The sequence below is a fragment of the Cricetulus griseus genome, chromosome 4, assembly GCF_003668045.3.
Source record: "Cricetulus griseus strain 17A/GY chromosome 4, alternate assembly CriGri-PICRH-1.0, whole genome shotgun sequence".
Lineage (NCBI taxonomy): Eukaryota > Metazoa > Chordata > Mammalia > Rodentia > Cricetidae > Cricetulus > Cricetulus griseus.
The window spans coordinates 184241139-184256852 of NC_048597.1; the positions used below are offsets into that span (position 1 = coordinate 184241139).

The window sequence follows — 15714 nt, forward strand, 5'->3', positions numbered from 1 at the left end:
TTGGTTTGCCGCTTTCTTACTGTCTCTGAGTTGTGAATTTTTTTCATAGAATTTGTCACGAATTTTTGTGTCATATTTTCTCTGTATCGTTCCAGTTTTAATAAATGTGCTGCGGAAAGGAGCACAAGTTGTGATCTACAGAGACTGTGAGTCAGGTAATGTTCAGGAGTCAGTGGTCTTCGAGGCCACTCCACAGCCTGATAGTTGCAAGTATGTTCCCCTGATGTTGTATCAGGCCATGGAACTTAGGAAACTAGTTTCTGGGTTTTATTTTAAAAAACTAAATAAAACAAAAACAAAAAAACAAAAACACACACACAACTTTTCTTCAGAGTTCAGTGTGTGTGTGTGTGTGTGTGTGTGTGTGTGTGTGTGTGTGTGTTCATATTTGTGGAAGTCTGGGGTTGATGTTGGGTATCTTCCTCATTCTTTTTAAAGATTTGTTTATTTTTATTTTATGCCTATGAGTGTTTTGCCTGCATGCATACAGATACATTGCATGTATTACTAGAACTGAAGTCATGGAGGGTGATGAGACCCTGTGTGGTTGCTGGGAACTGAACAAGACCCACTGAAAGAAGGAGGTGGTCTTAACCACTGAGCCATCTCTCCATCCCCTTTCTCTTACTTGCGGAGACAGGGTCTTTTGCGGAGGTTGCAGTTCATTGATTTGTCTAGGCTGGCTTACCAGTGAGCCCCGGGGCACCCGCCTGTCTGCTCCTGCTAGTTGTCTCCTGTGCCTGTGTTTCACTTGGGTGTTAGGGATCTGAACTCAGGCCTTCATAGCTGTGCCGCACTTTCCTCGGCCCCTTCAGTTCTTCACTTTCAGTAAATATGACCTACTCTTTCTGCCTGAAAATCAGTGGCCTTGTGTCAGCCTAGGAAAGTAGAACAAGGTGTAAGTAGTAGTCTCCAAGTGTCATCCTCTAATGGAGAAATCTTAGGGGGCTGGAAACCCAGGCAGGTCTTAACTCCTTCAGGACCACACAGACACAGGAGTTCTTAAAGTCATCTCCAAGTCAATCAGATCTGACTCTCAGAAGGGAACTTTTCAAAATCAAGCCTGCCTGAAAGGATGAAGATTTGTCATTAGTGGTACTATCTGGTTATCAAACAGTAATGGTGGCAATTACGGGGCTAGGTGGCAGGGGCTTTCCATACTTGTTAGTATATCCCTGTAGCCTACTGGCATTATCCTCCTTCCCATTAAATAGATGAGGTTTGGGAACTTAAAGAACTTGTTTACACAATATTGAAATCTGAACTTCAGTGTGTCAGAAACCCCAAACCAGGCTTTACCAATGTGGTGTTGTCTGGTGTATGTAACATATGCTTTTGGATGGAAATTCCAGGTCATTCCAAGAGCCGGATTAAGCTATGGGACTTAGTACATGATACAAGAATAATAATATGTGAGAACAATCTGTGAGAAGATAGGTACTGTGCTATTCAAAGAAAAATGCTGTAAATTCTCATCAGAATAGATTTTTCTTTGTTTTGGTTTTTGGAGACAAGGTTTTTCTGTGTAACCCTGGCTGTCCTGGAACTAGTTCTGTAGACCAGACTGGCCTCAAACTCACAGAGATCCGTCTGTCTCTGCCTCCTGAGTGCTAGGATTAAAGGTGCTAGGATTAAAGCCACCACCTCCCGGCTTGTTTTGTTTTTAAGTAGACAGGGGAGGCTGGGAATAGGAGGTCAGTTAGAGACTTGCCTAGCATGCACCAGGCCCTGGGTTTGATCCCCAAGCACAGAACAAACTGGTCCATTCCTGTAATCACAGCCCTTGGGAGGGGAAGGCAGGAAGATCTGGAGTACAAGGCTAGTCTCTGCTACATAAGACCTTGTCTCAAAAGTAAAATACAAATAAAATGAGAGATAACTCAACAGTTCAGAACACATACAGTTTTTACAGAGAACCCAATTTTGCTTCACATTACCTATGACAGGAGGGTTACAACCACACACAAATCCAGCTCTAGAGGAACTGATACCCTCTTTTGGCCTCCGTGGGTACCTGTATGTACTCTTTGAGCATTTAACCACATAAAGACACTCATGAATACTTAAAAATAAAAAGTAAATCTTAAAAATGATACAAAATAGAAAAGATAAGGGGCTGAGGGGGTGTAGCTCAATGGTAGAGTGCTTTACCTAGCAAATATGGAGCCTGAGCTTCAAACTCTAGTACTAGAAAAACTACTTAAAAAGAAAAGTTTAAAGGCAGAAAGGATTCTACACAGAAAACAGGTAAAACTTGGAAATTATGAAATGTGAACCCTGGCCCCTAGTTATTTATTATTAATGGATGACCTTGGCTAAATCTATTTCTTTATTTTTATATATTTATATAATAATATTTATATAATTAAATAGGATATATTACTAATAATAACATCTATGGGGATGGAGAGATGGCTCAGCTGGTCAAGACTAGGCTCACAACCCAAACTATAAGAACATCTGTGATTTAAAAAAAAAAAAATGTTAAAGCTAGGCAGTGGTTCCAGCACTCGGGAGGCAGAGGCAGGCAGATCCCTGTGAGTTTGAAGCCAGCCTGCTCTACAAAGTGAGTTCCAGAACAGCTGGGGCTGAAATACAGAGAAACCCTGTCTCAAAATTGCACCCCCCCCAAATAAATCTCATTATGGGTGGGAGATATAGCTCAGTGATGGAGAAAACGCCCACCTCATATTGGCCTGTGGGCAAATCATTGGCGCATTTTCTTAACTGAGGATTGATGTGGGAGGGCCCAGCTCACTGTGGACGGTGAGGCATCTGGGCTGGTGGTCCTGTACGATTATATATACATGTATACACAAATATCTGCACAACCCAGGAAGTAGTACCCCTCAATATTACCTGCATCCTGCATCCAGGTTCCTGCTCTGACTTCCCTCAGTGATGGGCTGTTATCTGTGAGGTAAAATAAACCCTTTCCTCCCAAATGTTTGCCTCATAGGTTTGCCATGAGAGGCCAATGAGTGCATATGAAAACTTTTGAATAGACCACAAATCTTACAACATGGCATAATATGTATGGTCAGAGGAACTCTACTCCTGTCTAGTGTGGTGCCATACATACACGCCAGACTTGATTCAGCAGACTGTTTAATGTGTTACTTCCTTCTTCAATGCAAATATCCTTCCACAAAGCAACACCAGGTTCCAAGTCACAAGGTTCCCAGGTGTAACTGAATGAAAACATCTTTATTAGCAGTGCTTATCCGGGAAACAGGAGTGCTTGGGGCCAGTTGGGACCAAGAATATGAAGGCAACAGGGAGAAGGAAATAATCATATAACAACGTAAAACCCAGCTAGCCTGTTCTGTGCCAGCCTGGACCACACAAAAGTGATGTTCACGTTAGTCTTAGCTACAAAGGGAGACTGTCTCAAAACAATCCAAACGAAAATGTAGCTTCAAAGCCAACCGTTAAGTACCTCATTTTCTGTAAATTTCAGTGACCAGATATTTAAAAGATTTCTGCAATACTGCATTTTAATACTCCAAATAATTTTTCCTTTTCTATTCATTTTTATTCTGAGGATTAGAAATTGTTCAAACTCATTTATGAGACGGGCTTGGAAGCAACAGAGTCAAGGTACTGCTGTTTTACATGGGGTTAAAATAAAATTGCCAAGTAGATTGACTTTTTTAAAGTAAGTTTGAGGGTAAGTAGTACGGGGCCCTAATGTATTTCCAAAACTACTCTCTCCCCTCCCACTTCCACCCTGTCTCAGGCAATCAGAAGGATTCCTGAAACTTGCTAAAGGCAGTTAGTGACAAAAGCTAGATTTCCGTCAGCGGCTTTAATTAAAGTTAGCTTTTAGCCTGTGCCCTCGTCATGTGCCTAAGATTTAGATCGGGATTAGCAAACGCTAATCCACGTGTAAAGGCTCTGTGGGCTCCATACGGGTAGCCCCCCCCTCGTTCGCCTCGCCCTTTTTAAATGTACATTTCAACTCCTCTGGTTATCCATAATTAATTTCAAGAGCTGTGAACAAATTCCCATCGTTGGTGTCTCCTTTCATCAGCCTAACTCTTAAGCAGGTAACCCACCAAAGTCTGGCCTCGAATATCAAGCGCTGGACACCCTCTGGTCTCGCCTCTATTCCCAGGACAAGGGCCTTTATGCGCTTAGTTCTCACACATTAAAAACTTAATTAACTTGAAGCAGAGTTAAAAGTTCTTCCCCGAAGGTAACTGCTAGTTTTAGAGCTCTCTTAGATGACTTTCAAGCCAAGGCTGTATCTGATGAGACCAGGGATGATAAGAAGTCTCCAAATGTGGGTGGTAGTGGAGGGGGGGGGTGTCGCCATAGAATGCCTCCAGGGGCGCTGACAAGCGTCAGAAGTGGGAACTGGACTTCCCTGAACAGGGCCTGGGCGGGCGAGCAAAGCAGGGGGATGGGCAGGGGGCCATCAGGGGAGAAGTCTCCGGCCTTTCCACATCTCTCAACACCATCCCTCCACCCCCTCCCCCCTCCCCTCCTCCGTGCAGAATCCTTAACTGGCCGGCAGGAGGGAGAAGGGCCCCGGGGGGCTGGCCGAGGCCAGGAGGATTGGCCTTTGTGGCCCGGTGGCCGGCCGTGGCGCGCAGGCTGAGGGGCGGGGGTCTGACCCCCAGGTGCATTGTCCAGCGGGGCCCTCCCCCTGTCCCCGGGGTCGCCCAAACGATCGCAGCGTGTCCCTCCGCCAGCAGCGCCGACCTCGCCGTGCGGGGCCCAGGGGCCAGATGTAGAAAGTAGTCCCCGGCCGGCCAGGCTGTCCACTGCGCCGCCCTCTGCAGCCTCCCTCCGCCCCGGGCTGGACGCGACGCGCGTGGTCCCCGCGGCCTGGCGCACGCACGGGGTTCCGTGCGCCTGCAAGCGGCGCGTCGCCTAGCCACGCCGGAGCAGCGGGTGCAACAGGAGCTGCGGGTCCAGGAGAGCAGCGGGAGCAGCGGGCGCGGGCGCACGGCCCCGGAGCATGCCCGCGCAGCCCCGCTGAATGGCGCCTCCCGTGCGCCCGGGGATGCCGCCCCTGCTGCTGCTGCTGCTGTTGCTGCTGCTGCCGTCGCTCGGCTCGCTTCCAGGTGGGCGCGCTCCCCGAGCGAGTGTGCGCGACCGTGCGCCGGGAGGGGTTCGGGCAGGGATGCCCCGGGTGGTGCGGCCGGCCCGGGGTTCCCTCGGGATGCGCGCTCCGAGCGATCCGAGGCCGAGGCCGAGGCCGAGTCTCCCCGGGGCCGCTGTCCGCTCGCCTTGCTCACGCCATTGTCCGCGCTGCGGCCAGCCGGGGGTTCCGCACTGCGTCCCGGGCCGCGGCCGCACGTGGTTTTATTTATATTGTTTCCTGAGTGGCAGCCTCGCCGCGCAGGGGGGCGCCGCGGTTGCGCGCCGTTTCTAGGGTTTGCAGTGGGTCCCCCCAGGTCGCGGGGTGGCCGAGCCAGGCGCCCCCCCCACCCCGCTTCCGCAGTTCGAAACTGAGCAAGGAGATGGGAGGGTGGAATTGCAACGAGAAGGAGCTTGAAAGTTGTGTGGCCCATTTGTACCCCAAGAGAAGCAGGAGGAAGGTGTCTGTACAGAACTCACTTTCTGCATGTAGGTCTTTGGGGTCCCGGCTGGAGGTCCCAGAAACCTCCAGATTAGCCTTGCACAAACTTGCATAAATTTATTTATCTCCCTTTCTTCAATCTTGGTTTCTTCAAAGACGGAAACGTATAAAGTGGGGAAGGAGGCGATTTGAGAAGGTGTTAAGGGGTTTGAGTTATTTATATGTTACAAACAGTTTTTCGTTCTTTTTTCTTTTTCTGGAAGGGTTAGTTTCAGTTAGCAAGAGAAAAGATCAAAGTAGGATGCGACTCAGAAACACAATGGGCGTCTTCCGGAGTAGTTGCATGCTGCATGGGGTTGTTGGGGTAGCTGCCCTGGGCGGACCTTAGTGGAAGTTCCGAGCTCCAGCCTGAGGTTTTCAGGATTTGTCTTGATGAGAAACAGATAAATCAATGCTGGGCATTTGTAATCAGGGCTTCAAACTGAGCAGGAGAAGTGTTAAAAAAAAAAAAAAAGCCAAATTCCCACCAAGCCCCCTAACTTTATGTCGGCCCAGATCAACATGCTTTTGCTCTAAACCAGAGAGACAACATGCTTTATTCTGGGAGACCAGAGGCTTGTGTGTGCTTGGATAAAACATTTCCTCTGCTCTGATAAAAATGTGTATTGGTTGATTAAGCAATCTCCTATCCCTATTAGACAGTAAGGACCAATTAGTCACGCATTTTTTTCCAACAGTTGGTAGCTCGAAAAAAGTGAAATAAAGGTTTCCTAATCCGATCACCCACTGAGCACAAGCAGCCAGAGTTACCGACTTTTCAAAGTCTATTGTGTGTCCTTTAAATACCTAGCTGGCTCTGCAGAAATGAAGTAAATGGATTTCTCTTAAGGAGCGGAGACAGCATCCCTGCTGTAAAAGGGCAGATAGGAAAAAAAAAATGCAAACTTGTAATTTGTCACAAAAGATAAACGCACTTCCCAAAGGAGTAGGTGCCGGGTTTTCCAAAAACACTTCAAGAGACAAGGAAATAAACTCGCTTGTTCACAGAGTTGGAGTTTTGCTAATGATTTCTTGTAAAATTAGACTTTTATGACTTAACCCTGTTCAAGATCTTTTTGACAAGCTTGTAAAAGTAGCAAATGGCTTGTGCTAGTGAGTTCTGATGATTTTGGGTCTCTGGCCAGAAACCTGAGAACCAAAATCTTAGGCTTCATAGAAGGTATCAGAGTCTTCCCCATGTTTTGAGTGTAGACATTGTAAAGGGTGACTGCTCTGACTTGTTGAAAGGGTTTGCAGTTATTAAGGTCCTTGGAAGTTAACCATTATGGCTAGGGAAACTGCCTTATACCACAAATATGTGTTTTACAGTTGTGTGCTAAATGATTTTATACCTGTAATTCTGGATATACCCCTCTCCCCCCTTTTCTTTACAGGAGTGTGGAGCTTTAGCGAACTGTTTTTCATGAAAGAACCCCAGGATGTAACTGTCACAAGGAAAGACTCCGTCTCTCTAGATTGCCAGGCTCACGGAGAAGGTCCCATTAAGGTCACGTGGATGAAAAATGGAGCGAAATTGTCTGAAAATAAACGGATCCAGGTTCTATCTAACGGCTCTTTATACATCAGTGAGGTGGAGGGCAGGCGAGGAGAGCAGTCAGATGAAGGATTTTATCAATGCTTGGCAGTGAACAAATACGGGGCCATTCTCAGTCAGAAAGCTCATCTGACATTGTCAAGTAAGTGTTTTAAGTTCTTCTTGGTGGTAACAGTTTTCTGTTAGAAGGTTTTTTTCTTATTGGTTTATGAGTAGCACTAAAATCATACATATGTTAAGAATTTCACCAGAGATGATAATAGCTGATGTTAACGGAGGTGTGCAGAGACTTCTGCAAAAACTACATAAACTTGAGTTGTTGAGAGCCAAATTCAAATTAGAGTTTGGAAATGGCAGGTGACTATCTAAATTTCAAGCGTTGCACACTGTAAGAATTACATGAAGAAGTTTGTGGTAAAATTTCAATCTTTTAGAAATCATTGAATGGAAACAATCACAAGCAAATCTTTCTGCTGTGTGGTTGGCTCTTGAGTGCTAACTCTTGCAGCCCAACCTTCCATCTCTCAGACCGTCGTTCTTAACACTCGTGTTGCTTTTTGATTGCAAGAGAGGCATTGGTCAGTAACTCCAACTCTGAGGCTTTTGAAATGTTTCGAGTCTTTTCCAGTTGGGAGGGGAGATATCAAGGCCATTTCTGTCTTAGGCCTAATAAGCCAGATCTGCTCATTTAGTTTCTCCGATTATTATAAACTCTGCTGTCTAAGGATTTCCTTTGTATTCACTTCATCTGAGCAACTGTCAGCCTTATGATCCATTGGGTGGTGGTTGACCTGGTAACTTCAGGGTGTCAGGAGCTGCCTAGGACAGGTAAGGGAGCACCTTAAGGTTACCACCTCTTCAGGTGACCAGGCGACACACTCAACGAGGTGGGGTGTTGGGAAGAGTTTTACAGCTCTGGTTATGCTCTTAACCTCCCGGAGGGCAGATTTTTGCACTATACACACACTAATCCGTTCATAAAGCATTCAACAGGAAGAGTGTGTTCTTGAGATAACCATATAACCTTTAGGGAGTGGTTTATCCAAGGTCTCCACAATTGAAGCTCCGAAGGTGGCTTCGAGTTTCCCAGGTAACTTAACTACACTCAGGGGGGCATATTTCTGCTGCACTTAATAGAGGTAATTCATGTAATTGTGTGGTGATGATGAAGTGTAGAAAATAACGGCAGAGAGATACTTGTGTTGAGCTGTGTTGGCAAATTAGAGATGCTTCCAAGCCTAGCCCCACCCTCACCCCTGCCAAAGACTAACATTTCTCTGAGAAGATTTCTGATAAACTCCACCCTCAATGCCCCCTGCCGTTTCCCTTGGGCTTTGATCATTGGCCATTGAAATCTTTCTTTGAGTACTGGTTTCCCTGTTCAGGATCACTTTGAGGAGACTGAGTTTTAGCCTATGCCCGGGTCATTTGAGTCTTGTGTAACAAACAATCACTCTGGGGTTCTTCTATCCCCATATTTTCATATTTGTGGAATCTTTTTTTTTTTTTCAAATTTTTTTTTCATGCCAAGGAGCTGTAGTTTGTGTTTCTTTTGTGGGGAAGTGGGTGGTGGAGGGGGAGTGGACAGGGCTTAAAAGACAAACATTTATCAGGACCACACTTGTTTCCAGGACCTCCTGAGAAGCTTGGCAGAATCCCACAACTTACCCTACTTTTTGATTCCATAAATAAAATCTGAAATGAAGCAAATATCAGGACCAGGGGCTTGGTTAGTGACACAGTGTTGAAGCCTGTGTTTGGCATGATGGTGTGTGCTTGACATGATTAGTGTGTGGGTTCAGTTCAAACCTAAACCAACACCCCCCAAAAACCCTAATCATCCAAAAAGCATAACATTTTGAGTATCTTCACATTTTTGTATCTTTAAATTTTTTTTATTAATAACACCTGATCACATATTAATTACTTTACAAAGTATTGTGGGGAAGTAAATGACCTAATCTTCATATTATAAATACAGACTTTTGGATTAAAAAAAAAATCAGGTGTGTTGCATACCTGTGGTCCCATCTTGTGGAAGGCTGAGGCACGAGGATGGCGAGTTCTAGGCCCGTTTGGACTGTTTATCCAGACCGTGTCTTAGAAACGTTTATTTACTCACTCAGCCATCTCAAAGGCACTCAGAAACAAGCAAAACTTCCCAGATTAACTGCTTAGATCATCACCTTGCTTTAGATGGTGATCTTTCATCCAGTCACTATTACGGATTTTAAAACAAGAAATGCACAGTGGATTTAAATTTACATTTTTCTTTAAGAAGGCTTCCAGTGATCCTGTATCCATACAGTTTTGTTGTTTAAGAGGCCTCGTCTTGTGACAGGGGCTGTAATCGCTCTTCCTGTGCAGATGTTATCCAAAGTGACCAGGAAGAGGGGAGCATTAAGTGGGCATTCTGTTGTTTTTGTGTGTGTTTTTTTAAAGCTAGTTCTTCCACTTACTGATAACAGCAGGGTACGAGTGTGTTCTTTTGTTTTCTTAGGGATTTTATGAGTGAATGCATCTTTTGGTTTAGCGGTGGTAGTCACTACCTGTAATCTAAAACCTTAATCTGTGCCACTCTTGGGTTTTTTAACACACAGGCTGACTCTTAGTTTCTGAATTTAGCGGCTAGAAGCGGAAAGTTGCACTCTGGGCCAGAATTCCATTATTCATGTGTAAATTAGGAATCGGCAGGGTTAAAAGGTTAGACATGGCCGGGTGAGGTTTACCCTGTGATAAAGAGCAGATGACCCTCATTCATGGGCCCAGCTTTCATGTAGCTCTTCTGCAAAGTTGCTTATTGCCATGGATTGTTCTTGAGGAATGCAGAAATTCGAATGCGAGCAGGCCCTTCCTTAAGTGTCACTGTGGGGCCTTATCTCCCAGCACATCAGCACAGGGTTCTTCCCCAAGGCCTGGAGGCTTGGCTTTCCAGTTGTTCACCCAAGCACAAAAGAATGCGTCTAGTTTAGTTTTGCTAAGGCATCCCGTTTTAAAAAGGAAGACACAGGGTTAAAGTAATATATAGCTATTTTTTTTAAGTAATCCTTTGTACTGATAGCCATTTTATCATCCCCTTTTTACATTTTCATGTAATTTGAAAAGAGGTAAAGGATGTTGGGAGCCCTTTTTTCTAGTTGCATATAATAGTAATCAGAACATTAAAATAGGACCTATAAATGTAACTATGTTAAGTTTTAGTACATCAAAATTTCACCTACTTGAGTGCTAAGTCTTCCTTATGTAAACACTGTAACTAAAATATTTTAGGGATACCAAATGACCAGGGAGCGTCTTGATGTTCTTAATGCTGGCGTAAGATAAATCCCATAGGAAAGCATTAGTGTGCTTAAACAGTATCATATTTCAACAAGTTTAAATTAAGATAAGGGAAGTAAACGAGGAGGTGGGCGTATTCTGTGATGTGTAGAAGTCTGGCCATCAGTGAGGCTGAACAGGAAGCTCCATGTTTGTCTCCTTTCCATAAAAGGTGGGAATCGAAGCCCCTAGATAGAATGAGAGCACAAATCTGTCCTGTCTTTCTTAGGTTTTCGTGACTTTTTTTTCTTGAGCAAAGACAAAAAAGAAGTTGTACATGAAAGAACATGGGAATTCTCTTAACTTCATAATGCTTCTTAGAGATTTGAGATTAATTTTAGCCCCAGTGACGCTCAGGCGAGCCATTCCTATAACTTTTAAGGGGCAAGAGTCCTTGCCTTTAGTAAGATATGCTTTTCATAAATAAAATGCTTCTATTTCAGTTTAAGATGAACTTTCAAGGATTTTTATTTTGTGGGTATGGTTTTCTGCCGTAAAGAGTAATTTATCAAGTGTCATCCCAAGTTTAATTTGAAATGTAAAGAACGTTTAAAACTTTTAAAATAATGTTTGGAAAAAGAGGATGGTGTGGCGTATGAAGAGAGAATAAGAATATGAAAATATAGCTCAGATATTTGGATTTTATTAGAGATGCTGAACCCAAAGCTGGTAAAATTTTTCTGCAGCATCCCTGTCCCAGTGGGGTTTGTGGACTTTGAGGGGCAGTGGGGCACACAAGCTCTTAGCAGTCACACGCCCTAATTCAGCAACTCTAACAGGGAACTCAAAGTCGCTGGATTTTTGGAAAAATAAAGAGAATGAAACAGGTATTTTGAGAGACTGGTTTGCTAACTCTGTAAAAATAAAGTGTAGTTACTGCTTCCTGATGTCCTAGAGAGTGTGTGGTTTAAACGATCTGTTTAAGTTACAGTCAGTTATCCTGGATACATGAAGTCAACTCAGTAAAAGCTGCACACACCTGGTCCTGCAGCCTTCACTGCCAGGCTGGGCTCTGAAGGTCTCTACTTGAGGTCTGCTTATCAGGGGCCCGATAATCTCTGGGTCAGAGAACCAGTTTTTCCTTTTTTTATATGTGATTGATGTCTCATTTTCTGCCACTTGTAACACTATCTCCCTCTTTTCAAAGTTGTTGGATTCTTTTTTTTTTTTTTTCTTTTTTGGAAGCAAAGCAGGATCCACCAAGAGGGTAGAGTTCTATGTTTCTTGAACACACACATACACACACACACACACACACACACACACACACACACACACACACACACACACACACACACACTTTTATTTCTGTCCATTTTTAAAAGGAAATCCCAAAAGGGTCCTGGGTCTATACCCTTTTGGTCAGCTGTCTCTTATGAATCCAGAGAAAAATCTTCACAGTCAGGGGTTGTTTGTACAAACCCCTGGGGATCTGTGCTCCCAAATTCAACAGCTGGGCCTGTGGAGGAAGCTCTCAGCAATTTAAGAGACTAGCCAAAAACTAATCTTTTAAGTGAGGCTTTGGGTTTAATGCATATTTCAGTTAATAAATCAGAAGCATTTGAGGTTACCTCTGTGAAAGCCACATTTTAACTATGGTTAGGAGACAAGATCTTGTCTTATAGCCAGAGTTGCTCAGCCAGGATCTAGTAAACAGTAAACTTGCTAGTATTCAGCTAGAAAACTTATGAAGACTTACTTGCAAAATAATCAACCATGTTGAGTCATGCTTGATCTCTTTGAAAAGAGACATATTTACTTTTATTTTATGCCTATGTCTATTCCTGCCTGCAGGTATATGCACTACATACATGCCTGGTACCCACAGATGCTGCTAGATCTCCTGGAACTGGAGGGTGTCCCAGACATTTGTGAGCATCTTGATGTGGTGTTGGAAACTGAATTCTGATCCTCTATAAGGGCAGCAAGTGGGGCTGGAGAGATGGCTCGTTGATTAAGAGCACTGGCTGCCCTTCCAGGAGGGCACCCATATTGCAGCTCACACCTGTCTGTAACCCCAGTTCCAGGGCTTCTGACACCCTCACACAGACATACATGGAGGCAAAACACTAATGATCATAAAATTTAAAAAAAATCTTTAAAAAAAAAAAAAAAACATGTGTGGTAGCTCACACCACACTTGGGAGGCAGAGGCAGGTGGATCTCTGTGAGTTCGAGGCCAGCCTGGTCTACAAAGTGAATTCTGGGACAGCCAGAGCTGTTATATAGAGAAACTTTGTCTTGAATAAACCAAAAAAACAAAAACAAAAAAAAACCCCAAACAACAACAACAACAACAAAACACTTTAATGACTTAAGTTAGAAAAAAAATCTAAAAACCTCCGAAGTAAGTCTATTTTAATCCTCTGAGTTTATTAATTGTCTGGCCACTTTGCTGTAAACTATCTTTACATTCATTGCTTACACCTTGGTAAGTAAGAAAGGAAACAGCTAGTGGTGAAACCATTGGCATAATGTTTGCAGCTCCTTAGCCTGGCAGCATGCACAGCTTGAAGAGGGACGGAGCTGATGGTGAAAATGAACCTCAGTCTCCCCAGTGCTGTGATGTGAGGTGCTGTGCTGGCAGAGAGGGTGGAGGCCACACCCTGGCAAAGATCTCTTGTATTACCCTTACAAACTTTTTCCTGACTTTTTTTTTTTTTTTTTAAGGAATTCAACAAAAATAAAACCAAAAAAAATCTCTGACTCTTAGAAACTCTTTTGATGAACCTTAAGAAGCAAAATTCTTACAGACTAAGCAGAAGGCATGGATTTAAAGTGTTAGGTTTTTTGTTTGTTTGTTTCTGGAGGGCTTGCCCTTTCTAGAGTGTTTGTAGATGAGTGTTTGAGAGCTTCAACTGTTGGCAACTGTTAAGATTAATCAAGAGACTGGGGAATGCAGGTACTATTTGGGACTCTAGCTTCTCATCTGTGTCTTCATTTGGCTTAGTGCTGGCACTGTGGAAAACAGGATCCCCCCCCCCCCCCCGGATGGTTTCTTTGTGCCATAGTTCTAGCTGTCGTGGAACTCACTTTGTAGACCAGTTCTGGGAATACATCTGGGTGTGTGGTACTTATTTATTTATTTATTTATTTATTTATTTATTTATTTAGGATCTATTTGTTTATTCTGTGTATATAAATGTTTTTGTCTTCATGTATTTCTGTGTACCATGTGTGTGCCTGGTGTCTGTAAATCCAGAAGAAGGCATTGAATCTTTTGAGATTGGTGTTAAGAGCAGTTGTGAATGCCTTGTGAGTGCTAGGAATTGAACCTAGGTCCTCTTCAAGAGCAGCCAGTTCTCTTATTAACCACTGAGCCATCTCTCCACTCCTATCATAGTTATTTAAAATTTTTCTTTTGTAGTACTGTTTTATACCGTGTGTGTGTGTGTGTGTGTGTGTGTGTGTGTGTGTGTGTGTGTGTCTGTCTGTCTGTCTGTCTGTCTGTCTGTCTGTCTGTCTACATATATGATATATCATGAATGTGGAGGACAACATGAATGTTCAGTTGTCTCCTTCCGCTCTGTGAGCCTTGGGAATTGAATTCAGGTCCTCAGGCTTGGTGGCAGGCCCTTTAACTCATGAGCCATCTTACTGGCATTTGTTTTGTAATTTTTAGAGGTACTCAGACCATATTAAAACTCAGGGATGAAGCAGAATGTTGTATACATAATAAATAAATAAAATATTAAAAAAAAGGGGCTGGAGACATGGCTCAGAAGTTAAGAGCACTGCCTGCTCTTCCAGAGGTCCTGAGTTCAATTCCCAGCAACCACATGGTTGCTCACAACCATCCATTATGAGAAGCAGAATGTTGTATACATAATAAATAAATAAAATCTTAAAAAAAAAACAAAAACAAAACTCAGGGACGTTATATCTGTGCTACCAACATTCACCAGGCCTCAGTAAAATGTTTATAAAGGTATTTCTGTTTGTGGGTAACATTCTCAGAGGTCTAAGCTTTGGCATGGTTAAATTTGGGCCAGATAATGCCTCATTATGGTGTTATCTGGTGCCTTCCATGCTGTGTTCCAGAATTTCTGGCCTTTAAGTCCCTCCCAGTCCTTCTGTGATAACCAGAAAAACCCAGATATTCCTGTTTGAGGACCACTGATACTTTTGTGGGTAGAAGGAAACTTCTACCCAAGAGAGTGTCTTGGGGTGTTCTGCCCATTGTGTGCCATTGACAGGCCATAGAGTGTTGGCTATGTGGTAGCATGTGGGTGAATGGCAAACACAAGTCTCTTTGTGTAAATCAGCAGTACCCTTCTCTTGTTTTGAGCAGAAGCCTTTTAACTTCTTCTCATAATGATGCTAGGATGGTAGCCTCTTCCCCCCACCCTTCTAAAGGCAGGATTTCTCTATGTAGCTCTGTCTGTCCTGGAATTTGCTCTGTGGATCAGGCTGGCCTCAAACTCAAAGATCCACTTGCCTCTGCCTCCCGAGTGTTGAGATTAAAGTTGTGTGCCACCACCACCTGGTGTGGATGACAGAATCTTGAGAGAGCCAAGGAAAGGGGAAGGCACTGGGCTTGACTGGGTGTTTACCAGCACACAAGGAAGTTTACAGACAAAATTTCAAGTGATTGTTTTTAAAATATTTGTTTTAGATTACTTATTAGTGGCAGGAAAGGAATCTGGTAGATTTCAGTCTTCATCTTTCTCAAGATGTTTGTGTGTGTGTGTACGTGATCATGGGTATGCCTGTGGATACATGTGTTTGCATGTGCTTGTTGAGGCCAGAGGTCAATATCTATTGTGTTCTTTAGCCTCTTCCCACCTGTTTTTTGAGACGTGGAGATTCATTGAGCCTGAACTCATTAACTTGGTGTTCTGGCTAGCCAGAGCCCCGGGAGACCCTCCTATCTCTGTCTCCCTGATTCTGGGGTTACAGTGCATGCTGCTGTGCCTGCTTTTATGTGAGTGTGACAGACCAGAACTTGGGTCCTCATGCTTGTGCAACAGACACTTTACTCCTTGAGCCATCTCTTCAGCCCTAAGGATTTATTCCATGAGATTTTGTTCAGCCCCGTTGTATCAGGACCATTTAAGCCCCTGAGAAGAAAATTAAAGTAACTTGGCTGATATTTAATCCACCATTTTGGACTTTGTTCATGGGAGGTTTAAAGCCAAATACAGATAATTTAGATACTTGTATTTTATTTATTTATGTTTGTTTTCGTGGTACTAGAGATTAAATCCTGGACCTTCTCCATAGCAAGAATTCACTTGGTCCCTTAGTCCCAGCTTGACTAGGACTACTGTTT

General features: G+C 43.7%; 1 protein-coding gene across 1 annotated transcript in view; it reads left to right on the plus strand.

Moving 5' to 3' along the window:
- The first annotated feature begins 4497 nt into the window (after positions 1–4497).
- The window catches only part of Prtg (protogenin), a 112004-nt gene continuing 100787 nt past the window's right edge, over positions 4498–15714 (plus strand). Inside the window, exons 1-2 of the mRNA XM_027411181.2 lie at positions 4498–5072; positions 6964–7266. Of these exons, the coding sequence (XP_027266982.1) occupies positions 4988–5072; positions 6964–7266 (388 nt within the window). The 5' untranslated portion in view covers positions 4498–4987. The remainder of the gene's footprint in view (positions 5073–6963; positions 7267–15714) is intronic.